The sequence below is a fragment of the Monodelphis domestica genome, chromosome 1 (genome assembly GCF_027887165.1).
Source record: "Monodelphis domestica isolate mMonDom1 chromosome 1, mMonDom1.pri, whole genome shotgun sequence".
NCBI lineage: Eukaryota > Metazoa > Chordata > Mammalia > Didelphimorphia > Didelphidae > Monodelphis > Monodelphis domestica.
Window position 1 is genome coordinate 159,648,066 of NC_077227.1, and position 17,016 is coordinate 159,665,081.

At 33.6% G+C, this 17,016-nt stretch overlaps 1 protein-coding gene and 1 long non-coding RNA gene across 6 annotated transcripts in view; one reads left to right on the plus strand and one right to left on the minus strand.

Moving 5' to 3' along the window:
• Positions 1-14,087, minus strand: part of LOC130456091 (uncharacterized) — a 131,921-nt gene extending 117,834 nt beyond the window's left edge. Inside the window, exons 1-2 of the long non-coding RNA XR_008914401.1 lie at positions 13,977-14,087; positions 11,018-11,065 (exon numbers count right to left, since the gene is read on the minus strand). This is a non-coding gene — a long non-coding RNA (uncharacterized LOC130456091). The remainder of the gene's footprint in view (positions 1-11,017; positions 11,066-13,976) is intronic.
• The window catches only part of PIAS1 (protein inhibitor of activated STAT 1), a 194,428-nt gene that overhangs the window by 150,882 nt on the left and 26,530 nt on the right, over positions 1-17,016 (plus strand). For all 5 annotated transcript variants that reach the window (XM_056808709.1, XM_007479621.2, XM_007479620.3 and 2 more), the window contains 2 exons: positions 7,835-7,908; positions 15,533-15,693. In XM_056808709.1, the coding sequence (XP_056664687.1) occupies positions 7,835-7,908; positions 15,533-15,693 (235 nt within the window). The remainder of the gene's footprint in view (positions 1-7,834; positions 7,909-15,532; positions 15,694-17,016) is intronic.

The following is a 17,016-nucleotide window of genomic DNA, read 5'->3' on the forward strand; positions in this document are numbered from 1 at the left end:
GAGGAAGGTTCAGGTCTCCCACTAGTATAGTTTTACTATCTATTTCCTCTCCTTTAGAAATTTGGATGCTATATCATTTGGTGCATACATGTTTAGTATTGATATTTCCTCATGTCTATACTGCCTTTTATCAGGATGTAAAATTACCTTCCCTATCTCATTTAATTAGATCTATTTTTACTTTGGCTTTATCAGATATCATGATTTCAACTCCTGCCTTCTTTTTCTCAGTTGAAGCCCAATAGATTTTGCTCCAGCCTTTGACCCTTATCCTGTGCATCTCTACCTATCTCTTGTGTGTTTCTTGTAAACAACATTTGGTAGGATTTTGACAAAACAACCGGGACGGGGTAGGCCAGTGAATAATGAGAGATTTTTGAAATGTGAAAGAGCCAGGCCTAGAGATGGGAAGTCCTAGGTTCAAATCTGGCTTCAGAAACTTCCTAGTTGTGTGACCCTGGGCAAGTCACTTAACACCCATTGCCTAGCCCTTACTGCTATTCTGCCTTGGAACCAATACACAGTATTGATGCTACAGCTGAAGGTAAGGGTTTGAAAATAAATAAAATTTTAGAAATTAAATAAAATGTGAAAGAAAGGGGATAATTGAAGAAGCAGGCAGCCAACACAGGATCAAAGGGAAATAGAATGGGGGGGGGGGTAATTTAAGTGTGATTTTGAGAGATTTTGAAAAATAAAATTGGAGAAGAATAATTTGTAGCACTGCACAGCCCATAAGTACTCTGCAAAATGAGAATGGGGTAATAGGTGTCTTGAAAAAAGAAGAGAAGGTTTCCAGCAGATGATAAGGGGAAGTGCAACAGGAAATCAGTTAGGCAGGATTGCTTTGCAGCAGTGAGGACCCAGATGAGCAGAAATATTCTAATTCTGAAAAGATTTCTTAGGGGATAATTGATTTAGAGCTACAACAGACATGGACAGTAATCTAATCCCCAAATCTCTTATTTTACAAATGAAACTGAGGCTCAGAAAGGTAGATGATTTGCCTCAAATCCCAAGATAATAGGTAAAGTCTAAACTCAGCTCCTCTCACTAATAAAGTCATCAGTATTTCCATTGTACCATTACAAAGGTCATTTTAATTAGTAATCCAGTGTGGTGTATACCCAGATCTTTATTTCGGGTTGGTGAATCAGTAAAGGTAACTAGACATTCTAAGAGACCGGTGCAGAAAAGAGAATGGTGAAAAGAGCTCTTAATAAAGATTTGGAATCCCTTAAAACAAAGATGGGTTGAAATTAAGATTCTATGGTTTTTAAAATAGCCTTTATATTTTAAAATTTCCTAAAGGAATTAAGAGTGGTATGTAAATTAGTAAAATCTAATGTTGTGTACAAAATTCTGGAAGACTGAGACACTAACAAGTGAATACCCATTTCAGCTTCATCCTAATGTAAGGTGCAAGGAAATAACAGTTATGACTAGGGAAACCAGGAAGTGAAGGGATACTTTATCTTCTCTATCTTTACTAAAATATACTTAGAATGAACACTTGAGAATTATTTATTTGTACTGGGGGGTTTGTTTTTAATTGTTCAGTAGTAAACTCGGACTTTGTACAAACATTAGAATTCCATTAGTTTTTCAAAATTTTTAATCTCATCTTTCACTTTATATGTCCTATTTAAATACCATAAAAATAAATAAATGCCTTATGCTCAATTTTATAGATATAAAATTTTCCTTATTGAAATTCTAGGAATATTTAATAAAATAGCTAGATGTAGATTCCCTAGAGATTCTACTAATTCTATATCTGTGATAGATAAAATTATAAATGGAACTGTTTCCAATCATTTTCATCTATTATTTGCTAAGTTTTCCAGCTGTGCATTGTTGTTTCACCATTAATGGGCAGGACTTTTCTAACAAATTTAGTCATCATAAGCAATAAAAAATAATGTTAACATTTACAGGAAATGTTAAAAAAAGTATGTGCAAAATGACTTGTATAATACATGGTATAGATACCAGTGTAGCAAGAGGCTTACAGAGCACTTTACATATTGGTTTTTTTTTTCTTCGTTTGACCCATAACTATGCTACTGGTGGAAAGAGCTGGGAATCAGGATTCTAATTCTAGCTCTACTATGGACTTTGGGCAAATCACTTCCTTCTTTAGGCCTCAGTTTCCTCATCTGTGAACTACATAATAATCTCTGATGTCCCTTCTGGTTAAAAATTTTTGAGAATTTAAATTAGTCAGATAAAAAAGAGAAGGAGACCTTTTTTAAATAAAGGATGGAAATAAGGAAAAAATCATGGCACATACAATAATTGTGATTGGATTAATATTAAAGCAACTGAGATCTTCATAGGTAAAATCCTACTAAAATGATTTTGAGATAAAAAATTATCTAATAAGATCATAAAATAACTTCCTCTTAGACCCTTGCTAGGGGGAACAACTATTTGTCTTAGAATTTGTAGAGAAAAAAAGATAAACCAGATATAGATTGCATTTATCCCAGATTTAAGTAAAGAAATCTCAAAAAATTCCTAGAAATTAGAATCCTGTGAGCTAAAATTCTACAGGAAAACGTAGTACAGGAAAAAGAGAGAACTCAAGAATGGAATTCTAAAGCCAGAAAGAAGACAGTTTCAATAAAGGGGAATGAGCTAAAGTTGCACAAGCAAGTTATCATCCAATTTATACTTTTTTAAAAGATAGAACCAAGGGCAGGGAGTTGAAAGTGAGGAGGAGGGTTAAGTAGTTTTGAGGCACTAAAATTAAGTAAGAGCTGGGGCTAGCAAAGAAAACTAAAAGATTTTTTTAGTTAAGTTAGGAAAATAGAGGAACCAGCAGCCAGGTAGGACTACTCTTTGGTATGTTTGGGTCAGAAATAACGGATGAGAAAGAATGCAGAGCTACCCAACTCCTAATTTTACTTGTTTTCTCTGCAAAAGAGAATGATTTTTGGAGAGAAAAGCATATGTCTCAGCTTTTTCAAAAGGGAAGAGAGTAGAGCCTCCTGATTATAAGCCTATGAACTTCGGTTCAGTGCCTTGGGGAAAGGTATAGATGGCATGTTTATCAACTTGTAGATAATACAGAGATAAGAGGAATATCTAGATGAGATTCAGTATCCAAAAAAGAAAGTTTAATAGAGATAAATATGTAATGTCTTATGGTTGGGTTAAAAAAAATCATAAATATAAAGTGGGAGAGATGACTGGGTAAAGTCTGAAAAGAGCCTTGAGGTTTTAGTAGATTGTAAACTCAATAAAAGCAAAGGCTGTGCTGAGTCAGCAGAAATGTGGCATTAAGGAAAGTGTGATGTTCATGACTAGGGAGGTGATAGTCTCTTCCTTGTTCACATCTAACCTAGAGTATTCCATTTGGGGTACAGCAATGAGTGTCCCAAAGAAGGTGACCTGGATGGTGAGAAAAGGTTGCTATATTTAGCAATTAAGACAGCATTCATAACCTTTTAGAGAGCAGTTTTGGAGACGTGGTGTCAGAAGCCAAATTTCATGAAGTTGAGTAATGGTACGTACAGGCAATGAATCCAGGCAACTTTTTCTAGAACTTCCACATTTTAGGAAAAACATTGATGGGCTAGATAACATTCAGAAGACAATCAAAGTAGGATGGTGATGTTCCTTGAGATCATGCTATATGAGAATCATTTGAAGGAACTGGAGATATTTGCGTTTAAGAGAAGACAAAAGGATCGATCTTCAGGTTCTGTCATATAGAAGAGGGATTAAGACATATTCTTCACAACTCCAGATACAATGGATGTAAGTTGCAGAGTCAGATTTAGGCTCAGTATAATGAAAAGCTTCATAACAGAACCACTGAAAAATAAATAGATTATAACAAGAATAATAGATTCTTGGGGCAGTGGAATGGCTTAGTGGATAGAGAGACAGGCCTGGTGACAGGAGGTCCTGAACTCAAATCTGGCCTCAGATACTTCCTACCATGTGATCCAGGGCAAGTCACTTAACCCCAGTTGCCTAGACTTCATTGTTGTTCTCCTTAGAACCAAAAAGTATTGATTCTAAGACAGGGTGTAAGGGGTTTTTTTATTTTGTTTTTTTTTGTTTGCTTGTTTGTCTTATTAAAAAATAGGTAATAGACTCTCCCTTATTTAGTTGTCTTCAGACAAAAGTTGGATGAACTTAGCCCAGTATATTTTAGAAAAGATTCTTGGTTAGGTAAGGTTTAGACTACATATTCTCTGAGCACCCTTACAAACTAGAAATGCTGGGGAAAATGTCAGGCTCTAGCCAAAACAGTTCACATGCTTTGAGCAATATTCATTACAACCAAGTAAATTGTGTATGTACTCTCTTGGAGGCTATTGTAATAGAATTTAGTACCAACGGATATGAAACCCCTTTATATAGCTTATTTCATTTATGTTCAGAGCTTCCTTGCAATTAAAATTCTAATTTTCCTGGTTTGGTACCCTAGGGTTTTTGTTTTAAATTAAAAATGTCAATTAAAACTTTAGAAGTATTTGAATGTAAAATAGTTGCATTTTATTTTAAAATTCTATCCTAAGCCAAAAGTTTACACATATTAAATACTTATTGTGCTGTAAAAGCTTGTTTTTAATCCCTAAAATTCATATTATAAAACTGATTAAGTACTAGGTCGGTGTTCTTGTAACTTCCACTCCCTCTTTGCTCTTCTCCTATCTGTCTGCCTACTTACTCCTCCTCAGTCTTCTTTGCTGGATCTTCATGTCACATCCAATAACTCAGCATGCATCCAATAACTCAGATGCTCCAGGGTTCTCACAACTAGGCTCTCTTTTCTCTCTACTCATTACTTGAAGATTTCATTAGCTCCCAAAGGTTCAATCACGCTGAAGATGATTCTCTAGTACAAACAAGGCATCCAAAAACCATAATACAATTCTAATGTATTAAAATTTTATCCCTTATTTGTATACTATGATGTTTTATGTTACCTAAAATATAGGGAAAAAATATTCTTTGTATTATATTAACATATAAAAATTTACAATAGTACTGAAACTTTTGGGACACCCAGTATATATAGCTCTTAATCTCTCCTGAGGTTCAGTCCTGCTGACCATTTCAATCCATATGTCCCAAAGGCATAAGAAACCCTGACACTTAAGTTGCTTTCTCCACAATATCTCTCACCTCTATCTTTTTCATTTACAAAACCATAAAGCCTTATCACTTCTCACCTAATTGAACTCCCATCCTCAAGGTTCTCCCCACTCTAGGCGATCATCTACACAGTCACCAAAATTCCTAGAATATCAAACTGATCACATCACCCCCATTCAGTAAACTACAATGTCTATTTGTTACCTCCAGGGTCAATATAAATTTCTGTTTGACATTTAAAGTTCTTCTAAATAAACATCTCTTCCCCCTCTTTCCAGTCTTCTAGGTTATTTCCTTTATTCTATTCATACTCTCCGTAGTCCAGCTACATTGGCCTACTTGACATTCCTCACACAGTATGGCATCTCCTCTCTCTGGGCCTTAGCATTTGTTGTTCCCTATTTCTGGAATGGTTGCCTTTCTTATCTCTGCTTCTTAGTGTCTTTCAAGCCTCTGTTTAAGCAACCACTTGTTTAAAGAGGCCTTTCTTGCCTGTTCTCCCTACCTGCCAGTACCTTCTTCCTTTGTAAGGATACCTTCCTGGTTTTGTGCTGTTTTTTTCTTAACTTCTATTTCATAAGGCACATTGCATATAACAATTAATAAATTAATAAGTTATAGCCCTGTTCAAACATTGATTGTGAAAACTCACACTTAGTTACCTTAAGAAATTGTATGTCTCATTACAAGAAAATTTAGTCTGAAATTGACCTTCTAGAAGTTTGGAACTTGTGTTATTTATTTAGATGTTCTGGTAATAAACTAAACAAGTAGTACTGTTTTGATCTACACTTTTAAAAATTAAAAATCAAGGCTGAAAAATAATTGGTTGTTGCCAAAATTTTAATATAAGCTATATAGACTTTTATTTAAGTCATGATGGTAATTTGCATGTGGACACTATTAACTTTAAGGAAGCACCATTTGTTCAGAATAAATAATTGTCCTTAATAGAAGTATAAACAGAAGCCTAATGACACTGCAATTTTTACTGTTGGTTTGGTCTTTAGTTATGATGTAGCCATACACATTGTGGTAGATTTTAGAATAATATTTACTAGATTACTAGAATGTATGAGTTATTTCATGCATTAAAATTGTAGTTGTTAGTTTTCATCAGAAAATCACTGGTCAATCAAAATAATAATTTATCAAAGGTCTTCTTAGTGTTCGATACTGTACTAACTGATGGAAATGCAAAAAAAAAAGAAAACAATAACTCCAGTGTCTGCTTTCAAGGAGTATACTCCTAATAAAATATCAACAAATATAAATATCAAGTAACAACATTGTAAATATGTAGGTACATATAAGACATGCAGGTAATCTAAAAGAGAAAGGTATTAGGCAACTGGGTGGACCAGGAAAGGGATCCTATAATAGGTGGAATGTGAGTCAGGTTTTGAAAGAACCCTTTGCTTTAATTCCTGCTTCAAAATGCCAGTCAAAAAAAAAACAGTCTTTGCACTAAAGTACTTCTACTCTGAGAGATAAGAGGTATACATGTCAAGTTTATACAAAACAAATATAAGATAGTGGGAGAGCATTAGCAGCTGGGAGATCATGGAAGTCACCAACACTGTTTTTGTCATAATGTTTTTTAGTTTCCCAGAAGTTTTTGCCAGCTACTTGTCTTCTTATCCCAAAAGCGGAGATCTTTGGATTTATCAAACACTACATTGCTGTCATCACTTAACACTGTATATTGTGTTTCTAATCTATCCCATTGATCCACTATTCTATTTATTAGCCAGGCCAGATTTTTTTTTAAACCATTACCTTCCATCTTAGAATCCATACTGTGTTACTGGTTCCAAGGCAGAAGAGCAGTAAGGTATAGGCAAATAGAATTAGACTTAACCCAGGGTCACACAGCTAGGACTTGTCTGATGCCGGATTTGAACCCAGGACCACCCATCTCTAGGCCCAGTTCTCAAATGGATTGAGCCAGTCAGCTGCCCTCCAGTATCAGAATTGTTTTTATGATTATTGCGTTTATAATATAGTTTGAGATTTCATGCTGCTAGGTTACCTTCTTTCACAATTTTTTTCATTAATTTCCTTGATATTCTTGACCTTTTATTCTTTGAGATTAATTATTTTTCTAACTCTATAAAATAACTTTTTGTTAGTTTGACAGATTTTTCTAATCTCTTGAAATTTTCTAAAAGGGGGATACAAATGAGACAGAAGTTTTCCTTTTATATAGTTTGTGGGTCATATGATTATTTCAACATCTTTTCCTTTAAAATGCTTTTCCTGAGAAAGATGCTAATCCTAAAACAGATTATTTTTAAATGCCTAATTCAATTGCAAAAGTGAAGCAACTGGATAAAAAAGGTAAAGTTATTTGTTCATTCTCATTCAGACATCTGTAAATAAATTCAGATTTTATTGAAATTTTTTTAAATAATTAAAACTTTCATAAATTGGAGTGACCCTTTTATATAATAATTTTATCATAAATTTCTTACTTAGATATATTACTGAATGAATTTTTTTCATAATTTAAAAGACAATTTTGATTAGCTTTTTCACTTGTTACATGTTAAAAATAACACTCTTGTTACATTTGATATATAGAATAACAAAACAAAGAGCCTGTCATTAAGTTTGTCATATTACCTGCTATAGAAATTCCTTTTTAAAGATGTCTAATTATGTTACACTGATGATTTATCTTGTTCTGTTTGCTTCCCCGCCCTTCAAACAATGGCAGTTAAAGAGAAATTGACTGCGGATCCAGACAGTGAAATAGCTACAACCAGTTTGAGGGTTTCTCTACTCTGTCCAGTAAGTATTAACTGGCATTTTTTTTCTAATTTGGACTAGTTAAGAAATAATTTTATAAGTAGGACTACAAAATTCTGGATGCTGTGACTACAATAATGAAATGGAAAGGACAAATGACCAGGTTTGGCTCCAGAGAAGAGATGAGAAATTAGATTTCCTTCCTTTCTTTGCCAAGGTGGGAGTAGATTATTGAATATACTAACAGACTAGTTCTACTGAACTGCTTTTCCCCCCCTCTTTTAAAATTCTTACAAGGGTTGTCTTAGTGAGTAAAGGAAAGAGAATAGTGGTTAAAAACAAAAGATAGCAATACTTGTTTTTAATTTTTGAAAGATTCCATTAAGGCTAAAGACAGATTCAAGTTGGAGTACTTTTAATAACTACAAGAAAGGAAATACCATTGTCAGTTGGGGAATCAGTAGATTTCTTGGAAGTTGGTGGCACAGTAGCAAGAAAGAGGATTTCAGCAAGTATGTGGATGGAGTACATTACAATGAAGTAGCCCTATGTAGTTTAAATATGTAAAAATGTAAATATAGAGGCAGGAGAGGAAAGAATACAATCTGAGAATTCCTACTTTTAAAGGTTTATCTGTAATACAAAATGCAGTTAAGTTGACTAAAGGCAAGAAAAGTAGGCTTTATTCAAATTATAGAGGACCATAAATGCCATTATTTTTTCTACTCTAAGTAGTTGAGAGCTACTGAAGGCTTTGAGCAGAGGAGCGTAACATGATGAAACCTGTGCCATTTGAAAGTAGTATTTGACAAAGAGATTGGGCCTAAATAAACTAGTTAGAATTATTATAATGTCCAGGAAAAGTTTAATGAAATAGTGTCAAGATGTGTGGGAGTAATAATCAGACTTGAATGTGGAGACATCACCAGAAAGAGAAGATTTTCGAGGAGGATGTTGAGCTAAGTTTTTGATATGTTGTTTGAGGAGGCTGCAGAATATCCAGGTAGAGATATACAGTAGACATTTGGGGAACATAGGATTGGGGCTGAGAGGAGAGCTTAATGCTGACTATATAGATTTGGGATTTTATAGTGTGGAGAAGGGTACATGGAATGAATGATTAAAGCTTTAGGAATGAATGAGACTGCTAAAGGAAGATGGAGAAGCAGAGAAAAGGGCTAAAGGCAAAGCCTTCTCAATGACCATACAGAAAATGATCAGAAAGATGGTAAGAGGAATAATGCAGTGTCAGAGAAGCCAACAGAAGGGACAGCGAGGATGGGAAGGGTAAGGTGGCAGTATGAGAACTCAAAGATAGTAAGGGCTAAGAAAAAGACATTGAATTTGCTCATTTCTATATAGGTCATTGGAAAACTTACAACACCTTCAGTAACTTTTCATATAGAATCCTTCTAAATAAACAAACTTTTATATGACAGTACACACAAAAATAAACTGGTTAGAAACTAATATTTATAGTCTGAATTTTTTTTCAGCCATCAGTGATTGTTTTTTAAAACTAAAAAAGTGGCCATATTAAAATTAAAACACACAACTGTCATTGTCCATGAATTACCAAGTGGTGAGACTTGAAAAATGAGTATATAATGAAAAGCATTAAACTTTAATTTTATATTTCAGAATTTTCTTAGTAATAATAATTGCCATTGGGTATACCAATAATTCATCTCAATTTTGTACATATATATTGAAACTACATGACAAGTTCAATATTTTACCTTATATTCTTTATCATCAAATTAATCCCAATTTAGTATTTGAGAATGGAGGATGGAGTAGGGAATACACATTTTCTGCCTAAAATGGTTCAGGCTCAAAGGTCAAAACTTTTTAAAATTGAAACATAGTTAATTTTAAGATTAAAAGTTGTTATTCTGGTCTCAGAAAAACTTGTGATTGAGGAAAATAAATGTGTTCTTGAAATAGTGTAATTAGTCTTGTATTTTTCTGTCATTTAAAAATTTTTTTCTTCCATCAACAAGCATTTATTTAGTGCCCAGCACTGTGGTAGGCACACTAAGGATGCAAGCATAAAGAATGACACAAACCCTTCTTACAAGGAATTTACATTAATAGTGAGGGAAGACAACAAGAACATATAAAAGTTTGTATAAAATTATTATAATGAATAAATACACAGTATCTAAATACAAGGTAGGCACATTCAATAGAGTGCTGATCCTGCAGTCAAAAAGACCAGAATTCAAATACAGCCTTAATTTGGCTGTATTAGCTTATGTGGTTTATAACTCTGTGACCCTATGAAAGTAATTTAACCTCTGTCTGTCTTAGTTTCCTTATCTGTAAAATGGGGGTAATTATAACAGCTGCCTCCAAACATTTTGTAATAAAATAAGATAATATTTGTACGGTACATACATATGTGTAAAAAATTTGTTAAAACGCCATATAAAAACTAGCTAGTAGTTGTCATCATCATCATCGTAGTGGTAGTAATATTAGTTTGGGAAAGAAGATACTAGCAATTGGAGAGGTCAGCATAAAATCTATACAGATAATGATGATTGATCTGCATTGTAAAGAAAAATAGAGACTCTTTAAGGTAGTATATTTTAGGCATATGGGATGACCAGTGCAAAGGCATGGAGATATGAGATGGAAATTTAAGAAGAGTAGAAGCCAGTTGGGCTGGGTCCTAGGGTGTGGAGGGAAGTGGGGGAATAATATCCTTTGAGGCTAAAAAGATAGGTTGCAATCATGTCATAGAGGACTCAGTTTAAAAGCTGAACAGAAGAGTTTCTATATTATCCTAGAAACATCATGAAGCCACTGGGATTTTTTTGAGTTGGAAAGTCATGTGGTCAGAACTACACTTAAGGAAAATTGCTTTGGCAACAGTATACGGGATTGACTAGATTGATGAGAGACTTAGGATAGGAGGCTGTTCCATCAGTCTAGGCAAGATGTTATGAAGACTTGAACTAACTTAATAGCTATGTGAGTGGAGAGGAACCAAAGGAGAGCAATGTTGTCAGGGTAGAAATGTCAAGATTTGTCATCTGGTGGTATATTATCCTGAAAGGGGGCTGGTTTTTAAAGGATGAGGCACATTTGAAGACAGCAGGGGAAAAAAACAAGTTAATAGGAAAAGAAAAAAAAGGGTACTTACATGAAATGGCTTTCATTTTCTCAGTAAAGTAAGAATCAGGGTCCTGAGCTGAAAGAAAGGAAGGTAAGGACAAGTAAGATGAGAAGCTTAAAGAAAGAAGAAAAGTCTTGAAATAACTTCTGTGGGAAGTGAGGGAATCAATGAGGGAGGAATGAACTACTTTACTGCCAGGAAGGTCCAGTTGAGGTTAGATAACATGAATTTGTAATGTAGTCTCTTTTACTGCAAACTTTTTCTCAGGGAAAAACAAACAAAATTTGGTCTGAGTTTTCATATTAGTTAACAAATAAAAGTTCCATTCCCTTTTCCCCCCACAAAACATTTGTAATTAAGAAAACAATGGAAATATTTTTCTCCTCTTCCCACCTCTCTCTCTATTGAAGAAAAAAGAAAAGCTAATTTATCACCTCTCTGTCAGGAAATGGATAATATATTTCACCTTCCTTCAATCCTCTGGAATCATGGATGGTCATTATATGGATTATGGTTCTTAGAGCTTTCAAAATTGTTTGTCTTTACTGTGTTATTGTATAAATTGTTTTTCTGGTTCTGCTCATTTCATTCTAAAGCAATTTATAAAAAATCTTCAAAATTCTTAGTTTTTATAATAATGATTTTGTAGTGTAATTGTTCTTCTCGTTCTGCTTATCTAGCATTGCATCAATTCATATAAGTTTCCCCATATCTCTTTGGAGTCATTCGTTACCTCATTTTTCAATAGCATAATACAATAATAGTGTGTTTCTATACCACAATTTATTCAGCCATTCTTCATTTGATGGCTTGGATATCATAGTGTTAGTTTCTAGTATTTTTACCATGACAAAAAAAAAAAGTTGCTCTAAATATTTTTGTACATATAGAACCCATTTCTGTTTCTTTGATTTGCTGGGAGGGGGGGGAAGCTTTGTAGTGTGGTGTAGCTGGGTCGAAAAGATAGACAGTTTTAAATAATTTTTTGTGTATAATTCCTAATTGCTTTTCAGACTGGTTTTACCCATTCACCGGTCCACCAAGAATGCTTGTTTTCCCACAGTTTTTCCAGCCTTTAAAATTTTTCTTTTTAAATTTATTTTGCAGTCTAACAGGTATGAAGCAGAATTTAAGAATTGTTTTAATTTGCATAATGATTTGGAGCATTTTTTACAAATGGCTACAAATAGACTGAATTTTTTACTTTGAGAACTGCTATTCAGATCCTCAGACCATTTATCAATTGGGGAATGGCTCTTATTCTTATACATTTGAGCAAGTTCTTTATATATATTAGGAATTAGATTTTTATCAGAGAAACTTGCCACAAAGATTTTTCCCAGTTATTTTCCTTTTAATCTTGGCTTCATTGAATTTGTTGTGAAAACCTTTTAATTTTTTTATAATCAAAATTGTACATTTTATCTTTGAACCTCCATCCATTGTTTGGTCATGAATTTTTTTTTCTATCAATAGATCTAAGTGTTTTTTTCTATATATCTCTTTTTTTTTTGCTTTATATCCTTTCTTTGTGTGTCTCTTGTGCTTCTTATCCAAATCCATGTTCTGCAAAATTATAAACTGCCTCAAGTTTGGAGAGAGTTTAAGTCCGCTCAGTGTTTTCACAAGTCTAGGTATCTTGGTTCTGTTCCTATAGCAAATTAGAAGTAAGGAAAGGATATTGGGCATACCAATGCCCATTAATTGTGATAGTAAACAAATAGTAAAGATAGTAACAGAAAAATAGTATATGCCGCATATTCCATAATTATTTAACCCACGTGTGAATTTGATCTAAAAATGTAAGAGCCAAAACTCCATATTTCATGGAAGACTATCTCTCCTTCTATTAGAGGAAATGCTGTAGTTTACTGTCAAGACAGATTTGAGATTCTTTTTTGAGTTCCCCATTAATCCTTACAGTCACTAAAGAGTCCTAGGTAGATGTGGTCTGGGGATAATTAATAGATGTGGCATTAACTATGCCTGTTTCCCTTGAATTGACACTTCATTACCCCCTGTACCCTATCACCTCAACCAATATGAATTTAAATTTGTATGTATTTGTGTATACATACTGGCATCCTCTTAAATCCTGAATCAAAAATAATTATACTATATTCAACTTGCATGAACCTTGCTGGTTACTGCCAAATTTATACAACATGATATCTATGCTTTTATTAGCTTAATAGAATTAATATTGCTTATTATTTTAACTATAACTTACATGTCAAATAAACAGAACTTTGGTCATAGAAATAGACTAGAAACTAGGTATTGAGACTCACCTTGGCTTGCTAAGCAATTTGAAATAAATGTTGTTCTCTATCTTAATTCACAAATCCAATTAAATGAATAGGATAATATTCCATCTAAATATTTATTTATGTAATTTGATGAATGATAACTTATTTAGATCTTTTTTTCTTGTAAGAGATCATAGACTTTTCAAGGACACTGTCTAATTTGTCCTCATAATATCCTTCAGTTAAAGCAAAATGTGTTAACTGCTATTTGAATAGGGAGAAATTCAAACCCAAAACCATTTAGTGACTCACCGAGAAGTATCTAGCAAAGAATTGGTATTGACAAAATAATTTGGGGCACTAAATTTTAGATAATATCTCTAGTAAGATAGAGAATACGTCTCTGAAGCTGGTGAGACTTTTATAGTCCTGAAATCATACTAATTCTTTTTACTAAGTTAACTTCTCCCAATATTGACACCTAAAACTTCCTTTGAAGGTAGAGCATAGATGAAATTTGATTCCATCAGCTTAAAGTCAGCTGCCGAAAATAATTCCTCATCTTCTCTTCCCCAAAGTACTCTCTCCTTCTGATTTCCTTCTCTCTCAAAAAGCTTCTCTTCAATTCTTCCTGCTACTTCACCTTTCTTACGTATTTAATTTCTACTTTTATTGATTTTTGCCTTCACAGTATTTCTAAAAATCCTCCCTTTCTTTTCTCTTCTTATTGCTATTACCTTAGGGAAGGCCATCATCATCACCCCTCCTGGATTACTAATTAGTTTCTCTCTCCCAGTCTCTTCCATTCTCCCCTCCCTTTCCTTTAATGGTTCCCTTTTGCCTATTCCGTAGCCTAGCATTCAAAGCCTTCTAGAACCTTTCCACTTGCTAATTCTGGATCCCTTCCATAACCCTGCTACCCTTCATGTATGTTTTTCTGCCTCTTTGTTGTGTTTTATTTTTTAAACCCTTACTTTCTGCTTTAGAATTGATACTAAGTAGCCATTATATTATAATTATGACATTATATATTATACAAAGTTCCAGCATGCCACTGGAGCTGGCCCATCTTTTCTTAAAGTCCATCTTCACTGAGTAACCATTTGGCCTCCTTCTTTGGTCATTCATGTCCTCGATGATGTCTTTCATATCAGTTCTCCCAGGTGAGTTACTAGAATGAGTGTGAGTCAATAGAATATTGCAATCTGCTTATGCCCACCATGTATCTTTCCTTTGAGTTATTATATTAATTGATTGGAATTGCATATAATATGCAGTGCTACACAATATACAATAGGTAATGTGTAATACATGTAATTAAACATTAATTTTAAATCAGAATAATTATAAATTATGTAACATGTATTATTTAGCACTGCATATCTGTGTATATATATCTTATTAAGATGTAAGTTCTATAAAGGGTAGGGACTATGTCCTAATTACCTTTATGTCTCCCCAAATACCTAGTATACATAATAGGGACTTGATAAATGGCTCTTGGATGGCTTATAGAACATTTTTTTTGGAAGCAGGATAAATATGAGGCACTCAATGATGCAATCAATCAAATGCAGTAGAACTTGGATGCCACGTGGAAGATGGAGAACATTGCACTCAATCCACATTCTATCAGAATGTGGTGAAAATTAGAGGTAGAACTTCTGTGCAGCAAGTCTCTGGTACAGCTTTTCTCCCCAGGAAAGACAAATGGCAATTGCTCTGGGATAGGTAATAGAAGAGAAGCATCAGCAATTCTTGTTAGACTCACTTGTTTCAGCCCCAATAACAGGGAAAGAAGATGGACCCTATAGTTTCCACAAGTCCAAAGGTGTCTCCTAGCAGGGAGCACTCTATTTTGCACCTGGCATTTTCTGGCAGAGACTGTAAACATCTTGAGAGGTTCAAGCTTATCCTTGGAACTATTTATTCAAAGGTCAACAGTTTAGAAAGGTGTGTTTCTTATATTCTTTGAAAATTCCGTTAGCAAATGACATTATACTACAGTGTGCTTCTATAGTAATCACATTTTTAAAAATATTCGTTTAGCCTCTCCAAAGCTGATATGTCTAATATCTGATGAATACTTTAGAATATTTAAAACTTTAAATACATTTTGTAGACTGTATTTGTGTCACTCCTCATAGTAAAACATTTGCTTCTAGCCAAGCCTGTTTAAATGGATATTAGAACATGTATGTGGTATGTCAAAAAACTTCATTTGAAGTTAAAACCTTGGGGGAAAAATACTCTCTTTTTGTTTTTTGTTTTGTTTTGTCTTTTCCCCTTAAAGCTTGGTAAAATGCGCCTAACTATTCCATGTCGGGCACTGACTTGTTCACACCTGCAATGTTTCGATGCAACTCTGTATATTCAAATGAATGAGAAAAAGCCAACTTGGGTTTGTCCTGTATGTGATAAGAAGGCTCCATATGAACACCTCATTATTGATGGGTAAGCCACTTTTGGAAATAAAGTTTATGTTTACAACTCAAAAATGATCATTTAAAACATTTTAGCTTGTCATTTTGCTTTGGAAGTATACTTTTTATAATCTTTACTCTTAGTACTTTAAAATAAGCTGTAATTTTGGTTCATTAATGGTTTTAATCAAAGGTATATTTTATGGAAAAAAGAAAGATCATCTAACTCTACAAAAGACAAAGTTGAGCTTTTAATTATCCTATTTCTATAGATTGCCCATATGCTGAAGAGCCTTCCCCTCCCTACAAACGTTTTTTATTCTTCCTCATATTCATTTCCTCATTTTTCCCCATAATATTCCCAATAGCTTCATCATAAATTAAATTTTTTGTTTCTTCTGTAACCTTTTATGCTAGGTACTTATTTGATCTGTGATCTCAATTTCCCTTTCTTCCTCATCTATATTTTTTTTCTTGTTCTTCCTGGTGTTTTGGATCCTTCTTTTGAATTTGTGCCCTTCTTGTTTTCCCCTCACCTCCCAACTATTTGATTCACTGGCATATAGTTAAAAGTAAGAATATAAGTGAAAGTAAAATGTAAGAAATGCTTGTTGATGACAAAGATGATGGTGTTCATACATACTGTAACAAAGAAGTATGATAAAGCAAAATAAACAGACATATTGACCATATCACAGTGCATGATGCTTCATGCTATGCCTGTTGTCTCCAGCTATTGAATACTACTCTACTGAGAAGAGAAGGAGGTATGTTTTCTCACCAGACTACAGTCAAGATTGGTAATTGAATGATTAGAATTCTGATATATTTGATTTTTAAATATTTTTATATATTTCATTAAATATTTCCCAATTGTATATAATAATTTTTCATCATTTATTTTAAATTTTTTTGAGTTCCAAATTACCTCCCTTTCTGTCCTTCCATTCAAAAGGCAGGAAATATGATATTAATTATATATGTGAAATCATACAAAACATTCCATGTTAGCCATGTTGCAAAGGAAAATACACTTCAAAAAAAGAAAACTATAGAAAGTGAAAAAAGTATGCTTCAAACAACACTGAGGTCATCATTTCTCTCTAGAGTTGGATAGCATTTTTTATCATAGGTCCTTTGGAATTGACTTGGATCCTTATCTTGATCAGAGTAGCTGGTCTTTCACATTTGATCATTGTTATAGTTTTGCTATTATTGTGTACAGTGTGTCCTGGATCAGCTCACTTCACCTTTCATCAGTTCATATAATTCTTCCTAGGTTTTTCTGAAATCATTCTGCTTGTCACATTCAATCACAATCATATACCACAACTTGTTCAGCCATTTCCCCAGT